The 24697-nt window shown below is 44.1% G+C and overlaps 1 protein-coding gene across 1 annotated transcript in view; it reads left to right on the top strand.

Annotated features, from left to right (window-relative positions):
• The window catches only part of LOC134984665 (oocyte zinc finger protein XlCOF7.1-like), a 57818-nt gene extending 38791 nt beyond the window's left edge, over positions 1 to 19027 (top strand). Inside the window, exons 10-11 of the mRNA XM_063950193.1 lie at positions 4077 to 4668; positions 16377 to 19027. Of these exons, the coding sequence (XP_063806263.1) occupies positions 4077 to 4668; positions 16377 to 17677 (1893 nt within the window). The 3' untranslated portion in view covers positions 17678 to 19027. The remainder of the gene's footprint in view (positions 1 to 4076; positions 4669 to 16376) is intronic.
• The last annotated feature ends 5670 nt before the right edge of the window (positions 19028 to 24697 follow it).

Raw genomic sequence — 24697 nt, 5'->3', positions numbered from 1 at the left:
TACAGTCTCACTGTCCATTGGACGCAGGAATTCGGCTTCACATTATAACAAAGGTCATAGGTTGATTCATACAGGTAAACTGTCTTGTATCAGTGGCCTAAGTTAGGTAACACAATGGGTGATGACCAGCACATTCCTGTCTTCTGGAGAGCTTATTGTTTGACGAATACAAAACAGAATCCTGTCTGGGTTCTGCTCTATATTCATGATGTCCACTTTCAATTGAGACAATGACGTCTCAGCCCTTATTTTCCTGTATACAAATCCAGCCCCATTTGTAAACACAGGTGTTGGTCTTCTCCATTGAGTCTCAAAGCTCAATGTAATTAAAGGCTATTGCACTCCGTCTGCGGGAAAGATACTGATTTGGAGTACAATTGATCTTCAATTACTATTCTTGTGATTACCTTATGCATGTGTAGATATGAGGCCCTCTTAACATGCAAACTATTGTTTGGGGGATCTCTGAGGTCAAAGAGCCATTTGAGACCCACTGATGCATGACTAAGTAAGAACAAATGATAATAGAAAATAGACATAACTTGTTATGTCCATAACTATTCGCACGAGCGATTAATCCGCTCCAAACCAACACCGGAATATTGCTGATTAAATACTCTTCCGATGGGTACCAAACACTGCTGTATGATTCCTGTTAGACCCTTCGTACGATGTAAAGAGGGATTCCTCGGCTCAGGGACGTTCTATTTTAACCAAACTTTCAGAATCTATCAAAGGGACCATAATCTATAAACTACATTAATTGTGAACATTTGTAACGAATGAGTCGCACGCTACGATCACATAAACTCTACCGTAAATGCGCATACCGCGCCTGCGTGTGCACGCTATTGCGGGTATGCGCCTCCACGGGAGAGCGTACGCACGCGCAGCACGGACCAGTGTGCGGTGCAAATATGGCAGTGTGCATTGAGACATTTTTCTGACTTCGACATACCTTTAGAATAGATGGGCTTCCTGGCCGGTCAGAGCAGAGGGAGGGGTTATTATAATAGAGCAACTGCTCCCTCTACTGGACATTTGTATTTAGGACTCTCTCAGGCGTTATTACCATTAGAATAGACAGGCTTCCTGGCCGGTCAGAGCAGAGGGACGGGTTATTATAATAGAGCAACTGCTCCCTCTACTGGACATTTGTATTTAGGACTCTGCTGCAATGGATTTTCAATGGATTCTGACAGGCATTTTTATGCTTTAGATTTTCAAGGGACTTCTAAACAAAAGATCCCGATGAAATGATGGGAACGACTGGATCACAACCCCGACCTCAGAACTGAAATACAGTTGGGTGTGTGAGGGTTGCAACGAGGCTGGTGATATTATTATTATAAATTGTTATTTTTTGTTTTGTGTGTAGTGTTTAGAAAGATCCAGCTAGGGGGATCCAGTGTACCTTTACTCCCATCACCCATTACCGTCTTTCTGTTCCTATTATAAAGGGGGGGAAGCACTGAGGAGCGCTCTATGGGGTACGGCTTCAAATGTCGCCAACACTAAGACTTATTATGTTTCCACAAAATGTAGTAAGATGAGCAAGGGTGAGCGGCTCCTGGGTATGCGTTGCCTGTCTAGTTAAGGGCGTCCAGCACGGGAGGAAGGCTCCGCCAAGGTCATGGGAGCAAGCCCTAACAGGTATTTCAAAGGAAATGTCAGAATCCCGCAAACAGCAGTCGGAAAGGACTGAGGGATTCTCAAAGACTATGGAGGAATTTCTGATTTAAATTAATCCCTCCTGCGCAAGCATAAAGAAATGCGAACAAGTCGATTAAGAGAACCATCCTCATCTTACACGAAGGAGGAAGAAGGTCTTATTATAGATAAAGAGGCAAGATACTGAAGTCTGCCTTAGATCAGGAGTTTAGATTCCCTTATAGAAGCGGTTATAGAGACCCTTGCAGCAGGCAAGAATTTGGAATTTATAATAATTTGGATTATAGGATTCTCATAACAAATGCCAGTCTCAGAGGTTGGGGAAGCTGTCCTAGAGTCCCACCACTTTCAGGGCAAATGGACTTTACTGGAGAGAGGGTTACCAATAACCATTCTCGAACTGAGAAGCAGTTTACAATTCGCTTCTCTTAGCCGAAGATATAGTCAATGGTCAACAGTGAACCGGAAAGCAGATTATCACAGTCGCCAGGACTGCATCCAGGCGAGCGGTGCTTACACAGATCTTCGACATGATGGTGAGTAGATGGTGTCTACCTCAGGTGGACCTGATGGCATCTCGACAAAATCATTAGCTGCCCAGGTATGTGTCCAGAAGAAGAGATCCAGCAGCAGAGGAAGTGGACACGCTGACACTTCCTTGGTGTTACAGAAGGGTTTACATTTTTCCGCCTTTCACACTCATACCCCGAATTCTCCAAAAAGGGGTAATACGAGAGCGAGTATGGGCAATTCTCATAGCACCAAGTTGGCCCCGTAGAGGTTGGTACTCGGACTTACGGGGGATACTAGCGGAGGACCCTTGGCAGTTACCTCGAAGGGAGGACCGGCTATATCAGGGGCCGTTCCTCCACTCAGACCTGAACAGGCTACGTTTAATGGCGTGGCTGTTGAGACCCGGATCTTAAGAGTGAGAGGTATACCAAGAATGGCTATTCCTAAAGATGATCGCTGCTCAAAAGCCGGTGACACCCATGTACGACTGCAGACATTAGAAGAAGTACATGGACTGGTGTTAGGAACATGGGTAGAATTAGACGAACGTCCACTTACCCAGACTTCTACTTTTCACTCCAGCTGGTCTAGATGAAGGACTAAGACTAGGTTCCTTGAAGGTTCAAGTTTCGGCTCTCTCCATCCTATTTCAACAGCGGTTAGCGTCCTTACAAGAGGTTCAAACCTTTTTACAGGGGGTTCTGAGGATACAACCTCCTTTCCGTCCTCCCACTGCGCAGTGGGACTTAGATTTGTAGTTGGAATTTTTGAGATCACCATCTTTTGAGCCGTTGGAAAGAACAGACCTGCAATATCTCTCTTGGAAGGTCACGTTATTACTTGCCTTGGCTTCGGCTGGAAGGGTTTCGGTGTAAGGAGCCCTATCAGGTTAGAGTCCTTTGTTAATTTTCCAGAAGGATAAGGCCAAACTCCGTACATGAGCGGATTTCCTTCCTAAGGTTGTTTCGGGGTTTCAGGTAAACCAACCGATTGTGGTCCCATCCTTTCAGGGATTCGCAGAAGGGGACGTGTCTTTGGATGTTGTCCGAGCTTACGAATATACTACAAGTTACGTCGTCCTTTAGAAGGTCGGACCATTTTGTTTGGTCCAAAGAATGGTTGGCCAGCATCTAGGCAGTCTTTGTTTAGATGGAATAGCTTTGCCAATCGGCAAGCTAATATTTCCTGTGGTAAGCAGTTTCCGGTTCAGACTGGTGCTCATAATACCAGATCAGTGGGTGCCTCATGGGCGGCTATTCGAGGTGCTTCCACTACTCAATTTTGCAGAGCGAGAACGTGGTCTCAGCCCACACATTCGCAAACTTTTACAGGTTTGATACCTTGGCGTCCGGAAATTCTAAGTTCGGACGTTTAGTTTTGCAGGCCATCGACAGCACTCCCTCCCTTGGGGATAACTTTGGGACGTCCCCTACTGTATAAGACTCCAGTGTCCCCTAGTGGATGAAAGATAAAAGATGATTTTGGTACTTACCGATAAATCCATTTCTCTGAATCCTCTAGGGGACACTGGATGCCCGCCTCAGTGCTGTCAACCTGCTGTGTTCAAAGTTCTTGTTCAAACAGTTCGTGCAAACAGCGTTGGTTTTTCTGTTAAGAGTTTCTTGGATGCTGTTGCTTTGTTGTACGGTTCGGTTCCTCGCCAAGTGCTATAGTATCATGTCCTATTCTCTCAGTCACGTTTTCCAAACTGAGGGAGGAGGGATGTGAAGGGGGAGGAGCCGGCTGTGCAGACAATGCTAATTTTAGATTGTGCCACACCTCCGGTTGCAAGCTTCACACACCTACTGTATAAGACTCCAGTGTCCCCTAGAGGATTCAGAGAAATGGATTTATCGGTAAGTACCAAAATCATCTTTTTTTGGGTTATTTAGGTAGAACGTCTTTCTTGTATAAAGGCAGAAGATATAAGGAGAGAAGAAGAGACATATGTGACTGATATAAAGGCAGAAGATATAGAGGAAGAAGAAGAGACATATGTGACTGATATAAAGGCAAAAGATATAGAGGGAGAAGAAGAGATGTATGTGACTGATATAAAGGCAGGAGATATAGAGGGAGAAGAGGAGACATATGCGACTGATATGAAGGCAGAAGATATAGAGGGAGAAGAAGAGACGTATGTGACTGATATAAAGGCAGAAGATATAGAGGGAGAAGAAGAGACGTATGTGACTGATATGAAGGCAGAAGATATAGAGGAAGAAGAAGACACGTATGTGACTGATATAAAGGAAGAAGATATAGAGGGAGAAGAAGAGATGTATGTGACTGATATAAAGGCAAAAGATACAGAGGAAGAAGAAGAGACGTATGTGACTGATATAAAGGCAGAAGATACAGAGGGAGAAGAAGAGACGTATGCGACTGATATGATGACAGAAGATACAGAGGGAGAAGAAGAAACGTATGTGAGGGGTGATCAGCAGTGTAAGGAGGAGGAGATCCCTACAGATATCAGCACAGGTGAGTAATAAACACTTATTACAGAAGTAACATATTCTCATTGCTCAGTCACTACAGCAATCTCTTATTCTACACCATCCTCTGCCATCATCCCAGTTCTCAGTTGGGTGTTTATAACACAAGGTTATCCATGACAAACATCAGATGAAGAGAGTTATTACACACAACACTATAATGTTATTAAAAGTAACAAGCAGAAGTTTTTAGGGATCATATATAAGTAGTAGTGTGTAATTTGTATGGGATCTAAATTTCTCAGTTTAGCAACCATTTATTAAATAACCTTCATTTTGTTAGATGATGCAGGTATTAAATAACTCCTTGTATATAGTAGACCTATTTGGCCATTTGTGGTCATGTTTACTATATCTTTTCATTTAGTGAGGTGTAGTCGTGGTGTAAAGGACAGTTTGTGATTCCTGATTAGTTAAAAAAACAAATACCAAATACTGAACAACATCACCAAACAGGTAATTTCAACTTTAAACTTGTCATTTATTTTGTACTGTCTGGACATGGCTACTAATAACAGATGCACAGACATAATTCTTAAAGCTATGTGTGCAAATGCTAGGAGATTAGGAGACAAAATTCCAGAGCTAATTGTGATAATGACCAGGGATAACCTGGATATTGTGGCAATTACAGAGTCATAGTGCAATGAGAATCATGACTGGGACATAGCTATACCAGGATACAATTTATTTAGGAAGGATAGAATGGTCAGTGTAGGAGGAAGCGTAGCAATGTATGTGGGAAAAAAGCATAAATGCTACTTCAATTAATACAAAATATTGAAGACAAATCTGAGGCCCCTTTGGTCACCACAGAAACCGGGAAAAAGGACATTATTCATATTGGGGTGATCTCTAGACCACGTGGCCTGGGGCAGGATTTGGACAGGAATCTATTGTTGGACATCACTAAAATGGCTTTAAAGGGAGAAGTCATAATCATAGGAGACATTAATTTACCTGATGCAAGGGGTGGGGTCTTTTGCAATTTCAGCTGCAAGTGGTAAATTCCTTACAGGGAGCATCTCTCAATAAACAGCAGATATTTCCCTTCTGCATAGAAGAGCGGTCCGGAAAGAAAGAAGTAAACTTCCTTTTTGGGAGCACTCTTGTTAACTTAATTGCAATTAAAATATAACCTTTAATAACTATTCACTAAAAATTCATATATATGGATCTTACTTATTTAAAAGAAAGATTACTATTGACTGAATTGTCTTACTATCAGTATTATATCAATCAGGGTGAAAAATATTTTATTTAGAAGAAATATATTCATACTTAACCATCTAGAACACTGCCAGACAGCCGTGGGCTCTCCCTATTGTTTCCTGTAAATAGAATCAGTTACATGTGCATGGTATCCACACATACACCTTATTCATTATCATTTTCAGAAGGGAGAGGCTGAGGCTTATATATACTGTCTATGTATGGTAGGTCTCCCTTCCATACCTACCATACATAGACAGGAAAACTATGTATATAGGAAACTATAGGTCTGTAAGACAATACAGAAGGAAACTATAGGTCAGTAAGACAATACAGAAGAAACTATAGGTCAGTAAGACATTACAGAAGAAACTATAGGTCAGCAAGACAATAAATAAGGAAACTATAGACCAGTAAGACTACAGTAAGCCATGATACGTCAGTAAGACCATACAGTAAAAAACTATAGGTCAGTAAGACAATACAGTAGGAAACTATAGGTCAGTAAGACAATACAGTCAGAAACTATAGGTCAGTAAGACAATACAGTCAGAAACTATAGGTCAGTAAGACAATACAGTCAGAAACTATAGGTCAGTAAAGGGCCCTACACACTTAAAGATTATCTGTCCAATCTGGCTGATTGGAAAGAAAATCTGGCGATGTCTGGGAGCAAATGACAATCAACCATTTGCTCCCAAAATCAAGAAAATGGACAAACACAGTTCAGATAAATTGGTTTAATGAAACAAATGTAACCAATTTGTCTGAAAGTCCATTTTTGTCTGTTTTCCAATCTTTGAGAGCAAATAGTAAATTGCCATTTGCTCCCAGACATTGCCAGATTGGACAGATAATCTTTTAGTGTGTAGGGCCCTAAGACAATACAGTAAGAAACTATAGGTCAGTAAGACAATACAGAAGAAACAATAGGTCAGTAAGACAATACAGTAGGAAACTATAGGTCAGTAAGACAATACAGAAGAAACTTTAGGTCAGTAAGACAATACAGTAGGAAACTATAGGTCAGTAAGACAGGAAACTATAGGTCAGTAAGACAGTGATACAGTAGGAAACTATAGGTCAGTAAGACAATGTAGAAGGCAACTAGATGAGTAAGACAATACAGAAGAAACTATAGGTCAGTAAGAATAGAGAAGGAAACTATAGGTCAGTAAAACAATGCAGAAGGAAACTATAGGTCAGTAAGACAATACAGTAGGAAACTATAGGTAAGTAAGACAATACAGAAGGAAGCTATAGGTCAGTAAGACAATACAGTAGGAAACTATAGGTCAGTAAGACAATACAGAAGCAACTATAGGTCAGTAAGACAATACAGAAGGAAACTATAGGTCAGTAAGACAATACAGTAGGAAACTGTAGGTCAGTAAGACAATACAGTAGGAAACTATAGGTCAGGAAGACAATACAGTAGGAAACTATAGGCCAGTAAGACAATACAAAAGGAAACTGTAGGTCAGTAAGACAATACAGTGGGAAACTAGGTCCGTAAAACAATACAGTAAGAAACTATAGGTCAGTAAGACAATACAGTAGGAAACTATAGGTCAGTAAGACAATACAGTAGTAAACATCTACAAAGCCTTTTTCTCTTACATCCTAGAAGATGCTGGGGACTCCGTAAGGACCATGGGTTATAGACGGGCTCCGCAGGAGACATGGGCACCTAAAAAGAACTTTTCCTATCGGTGGGCACTGGCTCCTCCCTCTATGCCCCTCCTCCAGACCTCAGTTAGATTCTGTGCCCAGAGGAGAATGAGTGCACTGCAGAGAGCTCTCCTGAGTTTTCTGTAGAAAAAGAATTTTGTTAGTTTTTTATTTTCAGGGAGCACTGCTGGCAACAGACTCCCTGCATCGTGGGACTGGGGGGAGAGAAGCAGACCTACTTAACTGATAGGCTCTGCTTCTTAGGCTACTGGACACCATTAGGTCCAGATGGAGTCGGAACACAGGTCTCGCCCTGGGGTTCGTCCCGCAGCCGTGCAGCCGTCCTCCTCACAGATGCTGGAAGATAGAAGCCGGGCGAGTATGAGAAGATAGAAGACATCTCAGGTGGCAGAAGACTTCAGATCTTCTTGAGGTAAGGCCATTGCTCCCAGACACAACACACAGAGGCAGCACTGATGGGTGCAGGGGGGAGGGGGGGCGGGGGGGCACCCTGGGCAGCAATAATCCTCAAAGTTTGATGCACAAAGAGTAGGATTAGGCTGCGGAGGCAGTAAATCACAGATCCCCCGCCATTTTATTACAATTGCACTGGGACCGAAGCCCGCCGTCGGGTGGGCGGAGCTTGATCCTCACCACTAACCAGCGCCATTTTCTCCACAGAAGCTGCATGAGGACGCTGGCTCCCCGGTCTCTCTCCCTGCTGAACACTTTCACAGGCTGGAAAAAGAGGAGGGGGGCACATTGGTAACGCAGTGAGTGGGAATTGTGTGTGTATATATATATATATATATATATATATATATATATATATACAAACAAACACGAGGAACCACTGCACTCGCCATTCCCAGGGGTTGGGGTGCGGTGGGCTGTGACCACCAAACTCAAATATACCAAACAAAAAACCCAGCACTCTCCTAAGGTGAATGAAGCTGCTTAGGAGAGTGCTGGGTTTTTTGTTTGGTATATATATATATATATATATATATACCAATCTGGTCATTTATTTTTTCCGGTGTTATTTAGGCGCTGGGTGTGTGCTGGCATACTCTCTCTCTGTCTCTCCTAAGGACCTGGTTGGGGTTTTGTCCCCTTATAGGTTTATCCCTGTGTGTGTGGGGTGTCGGTACGTGCGTGTCGACATGTCTGAGGCGGAATGATTCTCCAAGGAGGAGGTGGAGCAAATGAGTGGTGTGTCCCCGTCGGTAGTGCCGACTCAGGAATGGATGGACATGTGGCATATGTTGAATGCAAGTGTGGCATCTTTACATAAGAGGCTTGATAAGGCTGAATCCAGGGAGGCATCAAGAGGTCAATCCTCGGATTGGACCGACTCACAGGGCCCGTCGGGGTCTCAAAAACGTCCCTTAGCACAAATTGTGGACATTACTACCGACACGGACTTTGATTCCAGTGTCGACTATGATGAAGTGAAATTGCAACCTAAGGTGACAAAAAGCATTCAGTGTATGATTGTGGCAATAAGGGATGTGTTGCATATTGAGGATGAACCCTCGGTCCCCGACACAAGGGTACACATGTTTAAGGGTAAGAAACAGATTATTTATTTTCCCACATCTCATTAACTAAATAAGTTCTTTGGAAAAGCTTGGGAGTTCCGGAGAAGAGACCGCAGATCCCAAAAATTATTTATATGGCATACCCCTTCCCTAAACAGGACAGGGTACGTTGGGAATCACCTCCCACTGTGGACAAGGCCTTAACGCGCCTGTCCAAGAAAGTGGCGCTACCGTCTCCAGACACAGCGGCCCTCAAGGATCCTGCGGATCGCAGGCAGGAGACTACTTTAAAGTCTATTTATTCGCATACTGGAGCTGTGCTAAGACCGACTATTGCGTCGGCATGGGTATGTAGCGCAATTTCAGCATGGACAGATGATCTGACGGCTGAATTTGATACCATGGATAGAGATACTGTATTGTTAATTCTAGCCCATATTAAAGGTGCAGTCTTATTTATGAGAGCTGCTCAAAGGGATATTGGATTGCTGGCTTCTAGGGCCAATGCCATGTCTATCTCGGCGAGACGATTCTTATGGACTCGCCAATGGACGGGTGATGCGGATTCCAAAAAACATATGGAAGTCCTACCCTATAAGGGAGACGTATTGTTTGGGGATGGGCTGACGGACCTGGTTTCCACAGCTACCGCAGGTAAATCAAATTTTCTCTAACGTCCTAGTGGATGCTGGGGACTCCGTAAAGACCATGGTGAAGAGATGGGCTCCGCAGGAGACTGGGCACTCTAAGAAAGAATTAGTACTACTGGTGTGCACTGGCTCCTCCCTCTATGCCCCTCCTCCAGACCTCATTTAGAATCTGTGCCCGGCCAGAGATGGGTGCATTTTAGTGAGCTCTCCTGAGCTTGCTAATAAGAAAGTATTTTAGTTAGGTTTTTTATTTTCAGAGAGCTTCTGCTGACAACAGACTCTCTGCTACGAGGGACTGAGGGAAGAGAAGCAAACCTACTCACTGAAGCTAGGTTGCGCTTCTTAGGCTACTGGACACCATTAGCTCCAGAGGGATCGAACACAGGTACGTTGGTCGTACGTTCCCGGAGCCGCGCCGCCGTCCCCCTCGCAAAGTCAGAAGCCGGCAGACGCAAGAAGACATCGAAATCGGTGGCAGAAGACTCCTGTCTTCACATGAGGTAGCGCCCACACTACCCACACACTCTGGTCACTGTAGGGTGCAGGGCGCAGGGGGGGGGGGCCCTGGGCAGCAATTAGGATACCTCTTGGCAAAAAGACACATATATACAGCCGGGCACTGTATATATGTACGAGCCCCCGCCATTTTATTTACACAGACCCGGGACAGAAGCCCGTTGCTGAGGGGGCGGGGCCTTCTTCCTCAGCACTCACCAGCGCCATTTTCTCTCCACAGCTCCGCTGAGAGGAAGCTCCCCAGGCTCTCCCCTGCAGTATCCAGGTAGAAAAAGCGTAAAAAGAGAGGGGGGGGCACATAAATTTAGGCGCAAATTGTCATAAACAGCAGCTACTGGGTAAACACTAAATTACTGTGTAATCCCTGGGGTTATATAGCGCTGGGGTGTGTGCTGGCATACTCTCTGTGTCCCCAAAAGGCCTTTGTGGGGGTCCTGTCCTAAAGTGAGCATTCCCTGGTTGTGTGCAGTGTGTCGGTACGTTTGTGTCGACATGTTTGACGAGGAAGGATACGTGGAGGCTGAACAAGTGATGATATGTGGGGTCGCCGCCGACGGCGCCGACACCTGATTGGATGGATATGTGGAAGGTGTTAAATGATAACGTAAGCTCCTTGCATAAGAGGTTGTATAAAGCTGAAGCCTTGGGACAGTCAGGGTCTCAGCCCATGCCTGATCCTACAGCGCAGAGACCGTCAGGGTCTCAAAAACGCCCACTATCCCAGATTGTTGACACAGATATCGACACGGATTCTGACTCCAGTGTCGATGACGATGATGCTAAGTTGCAGCCTAAATTGACTAAAGCCATCCGCTACATGATTATAGCAATGAAGGATGTGTTGCACATATCAGAGGAAAACCCTGTCCCTGACAAGAGGGTTTATATGTATGGGGAGAAAAAGCAAGAAGTGACTTTTCCCCCTTCACATGAATTAAATGAATTATGTGAAAAAGCGTGGTATTCCCCTGATAGGAAAGTAGTAATTTCCAAAAGATTGCTTATGGCGTACCCTTTCCCGCCAACCGACAGGTTACGCTGGGAATCCTCCCCTAGGGTAGATAAGGCGTTGACACGCTTATCTAAGAAGGTGGCCCTGCCGTCACAGGCCGCCCTAAAGGATCCTGCGGATAGAAAGCAGGAAGGTATCCTGAAGTCTGTTTATACACATTCTGGTACTCTACTGAGGCCAGCAACTGCTTCGGCCTGGATGTGTAGTGCTGTAGCAGCATGGACAGATACTCTGTCTGAGGGGATAGATACCCTGGACAGGGAGACTATTTTACTGACCCTGGGACATATCAAAGACACTGTCTTATATATGAGGGATGCCCAGAGGGAAATTTGCCTACTGGGCTCTAGAGTAAACGCAATGTCGATTTCTGCCAGAAGGGTCCTGTGGACTCGGCAGTGGACTGGTGATGCCGACTCTAAAAAACACATGGAGGTTTTACCTTACAGGGGTGAGGAATTGTTTGGGAACGGTCTCTCGGACCTGGTTTCCACAGCAACGGCTGGGAAGTCGAATTTTTTGCCATATGTTCCCTCACAGCCAAAGCACCGTATTACCAAATGCAGTTCTTTCATTCAAAAAAAGCCTCCACTAAATCCACCGCGTGACGCTGTCAGGAGCGGTGGGGGCACGTCTCCTAAATTTCAGCCACCAGTGGGTTCGCTCACGGGTGGATCCTTGGGCTATACAAATTGTGTCTCAGGGATACAAGCTGGAATTCGAAGTGACGCCCCCTCACCGTTACCTAAAATCGTCCCTGCCGGCTTCTCCCATGGAAAGGGAGGTAGTGTTGGCGGCAATTCACAAGTTATATCTCCAGCAGGTGGTGGTGAAGGTTCCCCTTCTTCAAAAGGGATGGGGCTACTATTCCACAATGTTTGTGGTGTCGAAACCGGACGGTCCGGTCAGACCCATTTTGAATTTAAAATCCCTGACCATTTATCTGAAGAAATTCAAGTTCAAAATGGAATCGCACAGAGCGGTCATTGCAAGCCTGGAAGAGGGGGATTTTATGGTGTCGCTGGACATCAAGGATGCTTACTTGCATGTCCCCATTTATCCACCTCATCAGGAGTACCTCAGTTTGTGGTACAGGACTGTCATTACCAATTCCAGACGTTGTCGTTTGGCCTGTCCACAGCACCGAGAATATTTACCAAGGTAATGGCGGAGATGATGGTACTCCTTCGAAAGCAAGGAGTTACAATTATCCCATACTTGGACAATCTCCTCATAAAGGCGAGGTCCAGGGAGCAGTTGCTGATCGGCCTAGCACACTCTCAGGAAGTGTTGCAACAACACGGGTGGATCCTGAATATTCCAAAGTCGCAGCTGATCCCTACGACGCGTCTGCCCTTCATGGGCATGATTCTGGACACAGACCAGAAGAAGGTGTTTCTCCCGGCGGAGAAGGCTCAGGAGCTCGTGACTCTGGTCAGAGACCTCCTAAAACCGAAACAGGTATCGGTGCATAACTGCACGCGAGTCCTGGGAAAGATGGTGGCGTCATACAAAGCCATTCCCTTCGGCAGGTTCCATGCGAGGATCTTTCAGTGGGATCTGTTGGAAAAGTGGTCTGGATCGCATCTTCAGATGCATCGGCTGATCACCCTGTCCCCCAGGGCCAGGGTGTCTCTTCTGTGGTGGCTGCAAAGTGCTCACCTCCTCGAAGGCCGCAGGTTCGGCATACAGGACTGGGGCCTGGTGACCACGGATGCAAGCCTCCGAGGATGGGGGGCAGTCACTCAGGGAAGAAACTTCCAAGGGCTGTGGTCAAGTCGGGAGTCTTGTCTGCACATCAATATCCTGGAACTAAGGGCCATATACAACGCCCTGAGTCAAGCGGAGCCTCTGCTTTGAAACCAACCAGTGCTGATTCAGTCAGACAACATCACCGCAGTGGCCCATGTTAACCGCCAGGGCAGCACAAGAAGCAGGGTGCAATGGCGGAAGCCACCAGGATTCTTCGTTAGGCGGAGAATCACGTGCAAGCACTGTCAGCAGTGTTCATTCCGGGAGTGGACAACTGGGAAGCAGACTTCCTCAGCAGACACGACCTCCACCCGGGAGAGTGGGGACTTCATCAAGAAGTCTTCACGCAGATTGTAAATCGATGGGAACTGCCACAGGTGGACATGATGGCGTCCCGCCTCAACAAAAAGCTAAAAGGGTATTGCGCCAGGTCAAGGGACCCTCAGGCGATAGCTGTGGACGCACTAGTAACACCATGGGTGTTCCAGTCGGTCTATGCGTTTCCTCCTCTTCCTCTCATACCAAAGGTGCTGAGAATTGTAAGAAAGAGGAGTGAGAACAATACTCATTGTTCCGGATTGACCAAGAAGGACTTGGTACCCGGAACTGCAAGAAATGCTCACAGAGGACCCATGGCCTCTGCCTCTCAGACAGGACCTGTTGCAACAGGGGCCCTGTCTGTTCCAAGACTTACCGCAGCTGCGTTTGACGGCATGGCGGTTGAACACCGGATCCTAGCGGAAAAAGGCATTCTGGAGAAGTTATTCCTACGCTGATAAAGGCTAGGAAGGACGTGACAGCAAAGCATTATCACCGTATATGGCGAAAATATGTTACTTGGTGTGAGGCCAGGAAGGCCCCTACAGAGGAATTCCAGCTCGGCCGGTTCCTGCACTTCCTACAGTCAGGAGTGTCTATGGGCCAAAAATTTGGGTCCATAAAGGTCCAGATTTTGGCCCTATCCATTATCTTTCAAAAAGAACTGGCTTCACTGCCTGAGGTTCAGACGTTTGTTAAGGGAGTGCTACATATTCAGCCTCCTTTTGTGCCACCAGTGGCACCTTGGGATCTTAACGTGGTGTTGGGTTTCCTGAAATCCCACTGGTTTGAGCCACTTAAAACCGTGGAGCTAAGGTATCTCATGTGGAAAGTGGTCATGCTGTTGGCCTTAGCTTCGGCTAGGCGTGTGTCAGAATTGGCGGCTTTGTCATGTAAAAGCCCCTATCTGGTTTTCCATATGGACAGGGCAGAATTGCGGACTCGTCCGCAATTTCAGCCAAAGGTGGTGTCATCTTTTCATTTGAACCAACCTATTGTGGTGCCTGCGGCTACTCGTGACTTGGAGGATTCCAAGTTACTTGACATAGTCCGGGCTTTGAAGATTTATGTAACCAGAACGGCTGGAGTCAGAAAGATTGACTCGCTGTTTATCCTGTATGCATCCAACAAGCTGGGTGCTCCTGCTTCAAAGCAAACTATTGCTCGCTGGATCTGTAACATGATTCAGCAGGCTTATTCTGCGACTGGATTGCCGCATCCAAAATCAGTGAAAGCCCACTCCACAAGGAAGGTGGGCTCTTCTTGGGCGGCTGCACCAATAACTTTTTGCGGCTAATTGGTTAGGGAGTTTTTGCGATGAACTGAATCCCCCCCCATAAAATGTTTATACATACAGTATGATGTTACATTGAGATTACCGCTGGAGGAAACTCTGCCACAATATTATTAAATGTGTAATTTATCCCATCCTCGTATGGGTGCAATATATTAATATATTCTTACTGAACAGGATTACCAGCACTGAATCAGTTATCGCCCAATATAATATACATGCCGATGTTTAACAACAAATACAATTGTCTTTTGATTACTTTATGCACCTTTATACATTTACCTTTGTGTTTTATATATCACTGATTTATCTTACATACTTTACTGTACTTAATAAAGGTTATATATTATTTATTAGTGCGCAAACAGGACAGCACTTTCTCTTCTTTGCTGTTTTATTATTGCAAAGCCCATGTCACCTCTAGTAATCCCACATGAGCGTCCATGTCACCTCTAGTAATCCTACATGAGTGTCCATGTCACCTATAGTAATCCCACATGAGCGTCCATGTCACCTCCAGTAATCCCACGTGAGCGTCCATGTCACCTTTTGTAATCCCACATGAGTGTCCGTGTCACCTCTAGTAATCCCACATGTGCGTCCGTGTCACCTCTAGTAATCCACATGAGCGTCCATGTCACCTCTACTAATCCCACATGAGCGTCCATGTCACCCCTAGTAATCCCACATGAGCGTCCATGTCACCTCTACTAATCCCACATGAGTGGCCATGTCACCTCTAGTAATCCCACATGAATGCCCATGTCACCTCTAGTAATCCCACGTTAGCGTCCATGTCAACTCTAGTAACCCCACATGAGCGTCCATGTCACCTCTAGTAACCCCACATGAGCGTCCATGTCACCTCTAGTGATCCCACATGAGTGTCCGTGTCACCTCTAGTGATCCCACATGAGCGTCCGTGTCACCTCTAGTGATCCCACATGAGCGTCCGTGTCACCTCTAGTAATCCTACGTGAGCGTCCATGTCACCTCTAGTAATCCCACGTCAGCATCCACGTCACCTCTAGTAATTCCACGGGAGCGCCCGTGTCACCTCTAGTAATTCCACGGGAGCGCCCGTGTCACCTCTAGTAATTCCACGGGAGCGCCCGTGTCACCTCTAGTAATTCCACGGGAGCGTCCACGTCACCTCTAGTAATTCCACGGGAGCGTCCGTGTCACCTCTAGTGATCCCACGGGAGCGTCCGTGTCACCTCTAGTAATCCCACGTGAGCGTCCTTGTCACCTCTAGTAATCCCACGTGAGCGTCCCTGTCACCTCTAGTAATCCCACGTGAGCGTCCCTGTCTCCTCTAGTAATCCCACGTGAGCGTCCCTGTCTCCTCTAGTAATCCCACGTGAGCGTCCCTGTCTCCTCTAGTAATCCCACGTGAGCGCCCGTGTCACCTCTAGTAATCCCACGTGAGCGTCCGTGTCACCTCTAGTAATCCCACGTGAGCGTCCGTGTAACCTCTAGTAATTCCACGTGAGCGTCCACGTCACCTCTAGTGATCCCACAGGAGCGTCCACGTCCCCTCTAGTAATCCCACATGAGCATTCAGTGTTGATCAAGCTCCAGTCTAAGCATCCTAGCTTTTTTTGTTTTTTAATAAACATAAAAGCAATGATTACAGGTAAAAATGTCAGTTATAGAATTATATATTGTATCCTGTAACACCCTGGGTCTTGTCTACTCATTTTATATATTAATGTATTTTATTTCCAGGAGATGGACACACAAGCAGGAATATCTCAGAAGGACATCTAATGTTATCCCCGGATTGTGACATAAAAGATAATGACAGTAGACAGGATTCTCCAGGAGATAACCCCATTACCCCAATTATACATCCAGCTCTATCAGCTGATCCCTCTGATCCTGGGAAATGTTCTCCTGATCACTCTGATATTGGTGCATCTGTTACAGCTCTGAGAGTAGATTCAGTGTTTCCTTGTTCTATAGATGCACCATGTTTTACACAGAACACAAACCGTATTACTCATCAGCCAGCTAAGGCAGGTGAGAGGCCATTTCCATGTTCTGAGTGTGGGAAATGTTTTACATATAAATCATATCTTGTTAGACATGAGAGAAGTCACACAGGTGAGAAGCCGTATTCCTGTTCTGAGTGTGGGAAATGTTTCGCATATAAATCAGCTTTTATTACACATCAGAGAAGTCACACAGGTGAGAAGCCGTATTCCTGTTCTGAGTGTGGGAAATGTTTTGCACAGACATCAGCTCTTGTTACACATCAGAGAAGTCACACAGGTGAGAAGCCGTATTCCTGTTCTGAGTGTGGGAAATGTTTCGCATATAAATCAGATCTTGTTACACATCAGAGAAGTCACACAGGTGAGAAGCCGTATTCCTGTTCTGAGTGTGGGAAATGTTTTGCACAGACATCAGCTCTTGTTACACATCAGAGAAGTCACACAGGTGAGAAGCCATATTCCTGTTCTGAGTGTGGGAAATGTTTTTCATTGAAATCACATCTTGTTAGTCATCAGAGAAGTCACACAGGGGAGAAGCCATATTCCTGTTCTGAGTGTAGGAAATGTTTTGCACGGAAACCAGCTCTTGTTATACATCAGAGAAGTCACACAGGTGAGAAGCCGTATTCCTGTTCTGAGTGTGGGAAATGTTTTGCACACAAATCACATTTTGTTATACATCAGAGAAGTCACAGTGAGAAGCCGTATTCCTGTTCTGAGTGTGGGAAATGTTATTCATCGAAACCAGATCTTGTTATACATCAGAGAAGTCACACAGGTGAGAAGCCATATTCCTGTTCTGAGTGTGGGAAATGTTTTGCATGGAAATCAGCTCTTGTTGCACATCAGAGGAGTCACACAGGTGAGAAGCCGTTTTCCTGTTCTGAGTGTGGGAAATGTTTTGCACACAAATCACATTTTGTTATACATCAGAGAAGTCACACAGGTGAGATGCCATTTTCCTGTTCTGAGTGTGGGAAATGTTTTTCATCGACATCAGTTCTTGTCAAACATCAGCGATTTCACAGATGAGAAGCCATTTTCATGCTGTGAGAGAAATAAATCTGCTCTTGTTGAACATATTAGACATTACCCAAGTACGGAACCATTTACGTCTTCTGGAGTATAATTATCACTGCCGTCCAATGTTCCTCAAGGGTGAATCCGATCTCTTATGCTTTATAAAATATACATGCTACCACTGGGTGATATAATCAGACATCATGGCCTGGTCTACCACTGCTATGCAGATGACCTGCTTTTTGCTCCATGTACTGAGAACCTAATACCAATCCTAAATGGTTGTCTAGCTGAGCGCCAGGGGTGGATGATGCCAGTTGGCTGTGACTCAGTCTTTGTGAAACATAATATAAGCTCACCAACAAAAGACAAGACTACAGCTTTACCAATCATCTGGATTTATGCTTTGGTGTTCAGAATTGCAAAATACTGAACATGTGCTGAATCTTTGTGTTGTCCTGGTATGTGGCTGACACATACATCAGGTATCCGCTACATACAAATCCTCATTCTTTCATCTGTGGACCATAGCCAGAATCAAGCACTTGATTCACTCAGAAGTTCATAGACTACTGCAATGCCATCTACCTGGGTCACCCAGCAAAAGAATGACAGAGCTTGCAGCTAGTACAGAATGCAGCAGCCAAGCTGTTACCTAACCAGCCCGTTCCTGCCTCATAACACCCATTCTATACTCCCTTCACCGGCTGCCTGTAAGACGACAAATCTATTTCATAATTAGCTAAATGACCTTCCCAGCCCAGCATTACATGGTCCAAGGTACTAGAAGCAGCTTCTGCCTCCTTACTGCCCTGCTTGCTGGCATCTACAGATGAAGGACTGTTACCAGCAGTACCAAGAATCTCCTGTCATTCATTTATGGGTTGAACGTTTAGCTTTGACCATGGAACTCACTGCCTTGCACAGTCCAAGAGGCCTCCACTCTAGAGACCTTCACAAGCAGGCTGATGACTGTTACTCACGCTTTTCATTAATGTACCTCTATTTACTTCCTAAATAATACATCCCAAATGCTTAGGTCTTTTTTCTGCTGTTTATTTTGTATCTTGTGCTTTGTGTAAATGTGAGTGTCTAATGCCAGTTTCCACAATCTGTATTGCTGCATGACAATATGGCGGCCATTGGAACGTGTTTTCACTTCTTCTAGTTTGCCTAACTTGTTGCAGACACTCATCTTGATCAGGAGTGTCGAGTGTTTTCTGATACAAGATCCTGTCCATATATACCCTGTATATTACCATGTGCATTAGAGTCACCCGGGTTCCATCTGCGGTGGTTTGTTGTATGTTACATCTATATGGTGCGGATACTCCCCTGTATGATTTCATAATAAAAGCTTTTGTTTGCATCTAATTATTACATTAAAGCTTTTATTTTTATTCTGTTTTATATTCCCGTCTGAGTAATTATGCCATAATGTCTAATCTCGGAGTGGACCCCAGAAGATGTAAAGAAACCGTGTAAGTTTTCCATCATTCTGTTTCGTGTAAGCATACAGGTAAGTGATGGCACGACGGTCACTGTCCGTCACATTCTGGTGGTATCATGGAAGTGGACTGTCTGGGCTTATTCTAGTCTACTGCAGAAATAAAAAACTCAGCCTTTATCCTGCTTATAAGAATGACAAAGCCCATAAATCAAGCTTGGTAGGACAAGACAGAAGCCACATTAATGGTGGCACATCATATAGGCTGAAGACCCATGTTTACGGTATATATGGCATAACTCCCTCTTCACCCACAAAAACCTTCCCTTCACCATTCACAATGTCCACCATTGCCCCTTCAGAAGGGACACAACTTTCCTTTGCTTTTTCCACTTCCTCCTCTACAGAGCCCAGGACCACCTCCATGACCATTTCATGTTTATCTGGAGGCCTGGCATCTGGGAGGTTCATGGCCTGAGATGACCACAGAACCACCAGGTAGTGGGCAAGAAGAATCCACAGCCTCCTGAGGAACTGGAGAGTCCAAGGATCCACCCCGCATGAGGCAGAGAAGGGACAACCACAGGGACTGGCTCATCTATTTCCTTCCTAAAAGCTGCTCTTTACCCAGTTTGGTACCTGTGGGATCCCACTCCAATTTCCCTTGAGAGTCCTTACCCTCACTAATCCCTTCTAAACCTACTAGTTCCTTCCCCTTCCAACCACTCCTCCTTTTTAAGCTTTTCACCACCTGCTGTGTGAGTCCCATCCAACTCCTCCATTCCTTGACTCATTGGTGTAGCAACCCCTTCTCCCCACCCCCACCACACTGCTATACTGCAGTTAAGCTGTGAGACTTGCTGCTAGCAGTACTCGCTACTCAGCACACACACTCACATCATGATTACACAGCTGTGCCAGAGACACTGTCTCACTGACAACCAGGACGAGACACTCCCAGAAAGGCATGTATGTATGTATGAGTACGGAGAGAGTGGGCACAGTGGGGCTGCATCACTGACAGCTGAGCCTGTCACATCAGTGAGGTGACAAAATGCAAGATATAATTACCTAGCTAAATCAGGCGCTAATGCAATGTTACATGTATTAAATGAGCACCAAATATTGATTATTAGATAGCAGCTCCTATGCGGCAACGGGATGCCTTAGACGATATAGATTGTTTAAGTTTCAATAGAGACATAAAAGAGCGCTGATGGTATATAAATAAAAATATTTCTAATATTTATTAGAGTTCAACACAATAAAAACAGTTATGCCAATAATAACCAGATAAAATGTAGCCACAATATTTCTGATTGTATATAAACTGTATACAGATTCAGCTGTAATCACTCATATTAGATCGATTGTATTTAAATGCAGCTGAATCAGCTGATATGTGCAGTACTGCGGTCCATTAATTAACATAATAGAGTGTAGGAGTTCTCCAATTTATGTATATACCAGAGGGATCCCACGGTATTAAAGTGGATAATTTAAGTAGTTCATTATCCTCACTTATAGGTCAGTGTTCTCACCCAATGTTGGTAATCTCCGCTGGTTCCCGTCAATAGCAAAGTGCAGTGTGAGCTACAAATGGCTGCAGGTATCCCTCACAGATGGACCAGAGGGAGATGCCACGAGCTCCGATGATCTGTCTGCAGACGGTGTCTCACCACTGGGGCGGGCGGTAGCGTTCTGTCCCGTGTGACAGCAGTGAGGATCAATGAAATTGTTTATAGCAGGGTTAAACGAAGTGGATGAATCTCCTTCAATGGACCGACAGTAGCTACAACACTCAACGCGTTTCTCCGCCACAGGCAAACGGCGGTTTTCTCAGGAGATATGAATACCCAATGAAGAAGTAAATGGGTATTTAAACCGTTTGTATCCAATTGGCTTTTGAATGGTAATATGCACACCTGAGTGAATGCTCGGTGTTGCTTAATTTGTATAGAGTTGATCCACATGATGTAATTAATACAGATGCTCTTTTGTTAAAAAGAAAAAGGAACTATACAGATAATATCAATCTTAAACAATAAAATTAGTACTTATAGTAGATAGTGGTGGTAAAACAAAGAACACACTAATCCGCATATATAAGTATATACAGATAGAATTTCTAATGGACATACAGATACCTAATATGTTGCTTTATTAATTTGACATTAAATACGTCTTGCTTTATAGAGATTATTTTTATATATAGTTTGAATATTTATTCTCCTCTCTATTCCTTTGAAGGGGTTTCGTGTTTCAAGTTATTCCCACCACTTTCTGAAAACATATATTCAATATAAAAAGGAATCTCTGAGGAGTATAACCATTAATTTAATTAGAAAGCTCCAAGAAACAAGTAATAACCCACCGAAAGCATATCGGACCAAACCACTGTATTCAAAATAGTAGGAGAGAAAATATTCAAATAGATGTTCCTAAGATATACAGATAATAATAATAATTAAACAGAAAAATCTTTTCTGAATCATCAGTCGTGACAGAGACCATCTGAGTTAGCCATGTGCATCGTCATATTCAGTGTAAATTGGTAAAAAAAAAAATATATATATATATATATATATAGGATTGTATTTATCCGGCACTCTGGATGATAGACTTGGTTGTGCCCGGGTGCCCTCCTATTTATGCATACAAACAAGGAAATCCCTCCAACAAGCCGATGCATTACCGGGTGGAAGAAAAGCAGGCGGCACTCCAAGGTCTTGCAAAATAATCTTTGTATTGAAGATTTACAACATGATGCAGTGGCAACGTTTCAAGACCATGCTGGTCTTTTCGTCAGGCTGTGCATTTTGAAAACAAAAACTAATACAATTGGCATAACAGTGATTAAAGTGCTTACCTGCCTTATGTACCAGTGTGCATGACATGCGGTGTCTCGCGGAGTCCCGGGCCGTCGGCTTCTGGGTGCGTCAGTCCGTCGCTCCGTTCATGACGTCACGGTTGCTGGGCAACCCTGTGAAGCCTCGGGTCCCGTCGCGCCGGGAGAGCTCGCAGTGCTAGAAGAATAATTAAATTGTGAATAATTGGTGCAGTGACATAAAATGATATAATGTCCTATGACAGTGGTGTGTAATATTATAACAATGTATACATTGAAGTGCAACATTGATTTTAACTAAATAAACGGTGCATTAAAAATCACAAGATAGTAGCTCTATCTAATTGACTAGTTAACGCATGCAAACGTTTTATTCTCTTAATGAAAACTGTTATGTATACCTCTGATGAATAATGATAATTATTATAAGTGCATGCTAATATATTATGTGATGAGCTATTATCAAGTTAAAAAGGTGTTCCAGGTGAATTTTTCATTTAGTCCATTTGGTGCAAGAGCTCCCAATAGGAATATCCATTTGGATTCACACTTGTTTAGAAGTTTCTGACGATCTCCTCCTCTTGTCAATGGTGGAGTATGATCTATGATCTTGCATCGAAGATCTGATAGATGATGTCCCTGTTCACGGTAATGCCTTGCTACAGGTTGGTCTATATTCTTTCCTTCCAATGCTGCCTTAACCGCTGATCTATGTAGAGCCATACGATCACGTAGATTTCTTATAGTTTGTCCTACATAGATGAGTCCACATGGACACGTGATAGTGTACACTATAAAGGCTGTAGTGCACGTTACCACGTGTTTTATTTTATATTCTTGTCCTGTTAGTTTGTTAGCAAAAGAGTTTCCTGGTTCCATGTATTTGCAGGTAGTACATGATATACATTTATAACATCCTGGTTTTTTGGTCATGCCAAAAAGTGTGGTATTTGGTTTTGCAGTGACATAAGTTTTTACTAAGCGGTCCCGGATACTTCTGCCTCTTCTGTAGCTGGGCATGATGCGAGTATTCTTGAAAATTGGTAACTCATTGTCTCCTGTGACTATGGGCCACAGGGCTTTAGTAGCTTGTGGGATCACTGCACTGGCTGTGTTAAAGGTAGTTACAAATGGTATCTTGTTCTTAACTTCTTTGTTTTGTTTGTTCTTGGGTTGCAACAGATGTTCTCGTGACATTCGCTGTACTTGATTTTTTGTTTCTATTAATTCCTTATGATGGTACCCTCTGGAGGCAAATTTGTCCACCATGGTTAACAAGGCTTGTTCTAACTCTTTAGGGTCACTTGAAATCCGAGCTGCTCTGATCATTTGTGAGCGTGGCAGTCCTTTAATCAAGGCCGGTGGATGACAACTGCTGTGTAATAACATGGTGTTCCGGTCTGTGCTTTTGGTGTATAGGGAAGTTTTCAGTATTCCCTCTTTAATGCTTATAGTGACATCTAGATAATTAATGCTAGATGTACTAACTTGATGTGTGAATTTAATTGGATGATCCATTTGGTTGATATTGGAGATTAATGAAGTTAAAGTTAATAATGGGCCTGTCCATATTATCAGCAGGTCATCGATGTATCTAGTATACAATGATATATGTTTTGAAATTTCTGGATCCGAGAAGAAGAAAATTTGTTCTTGCTGAAACATATATACATTTGCAAATGACGGGGCCACATTGGACCCCATAGCGCAACCTTTGGTCTGAATGTAATATTGACCATTGTGTAAGAAATAATTTTTAACCAGGGTGCTTTGCAGCAACTCTAAAAATAGCGGAATAGGAATATCTGTGAACTTGTGTTTGTGTAGGAACAATTCCATGGCTATGAGTCCTTCTTGATGAGGGATCACCGTATATAGACTTTTTACGTCTAGTGTGCACAATATGGTGTTTTCTGGCAGTTGCGTTAGGGATTGTAACTTTAGTAAAAGTTGTGTGGTGTCCTTTAAGAAGGTAGATTGTTTGGAGATCAAAGGTTGAATAAGGCCATCTAGGAATTTGGATACTGGCTGCAACAAAGACCCTCTTGCTGAAATGATGGGGCGTGGGGGTGGGTTGTTCGCATCCTTGTGAAGTTTTGGTACTGTATATATTATAGGAGTAATAGGGTATTCTGTACTTAATGCTTTAAATGTTCTATTGTTGATTTGTTGTGTATCGTAGGCTTGTTTTAAAATGTCATCCAGTTGTGTTTTATACTTCTCAGTCGGGTTGTTGGACAATTTGCTGTAAGTGCTGGTGTCCAATAATAATTTGTCTATGTTGTTGATGTAGATGTCTGTGTCTTGCAGCACAATGCCTCCTCCTTTGTCCGCTGAGCGGATTGTGACGTTAATAAGCAAATATCAAGGGGCAAAACCCAAAACTTGCTCGAATCTTACCAAACAAGAACACCTGGCTCTCAAAGAACTGTCGGCCCTAAACAACGTCACAATCCGCTCAGCGGACAAAGGAGGAGGCATTGTGCTGCAAGACACAGACATCTACATCAACAACATAGACAAATTATTATTGGACACCAGCACTTACAGCAAATTGTCCAACAACCCGACTGAGAAGTATAAAACACAACTGGATGACATTTTAAAACAAGCCTACGATACACAACAAATCAACAATAGAACATTTAAAGCATTAAGTACAGAATACCCTATTACTCCTATAATATATACAGTACCAAAACTTCACAAGGATGCGAACAACCCACCCCCACGCCCC

Source organism: Pseudophryne corroboree (genome assembly GCF_028390025.1).
Source record: "Pseudophryne corroboree isolate aPseCor3 chromosome 3 unlocalized genomic scaffold, aPseCor3.hap2 SUPER_3_unloc_70, whole genome shotgun sequence".
Lineage (NCBI taxonomy): Eukaryota > Metazoa > Chordata > Amphibia > Anura > Myobatrachidae > Pseudophryne > Pseudophryne corroboree.
Note: the sequence above shows the minus strand (reverse complement) of the source record. Positions and strands in the feature narration are given on the sequence as shown.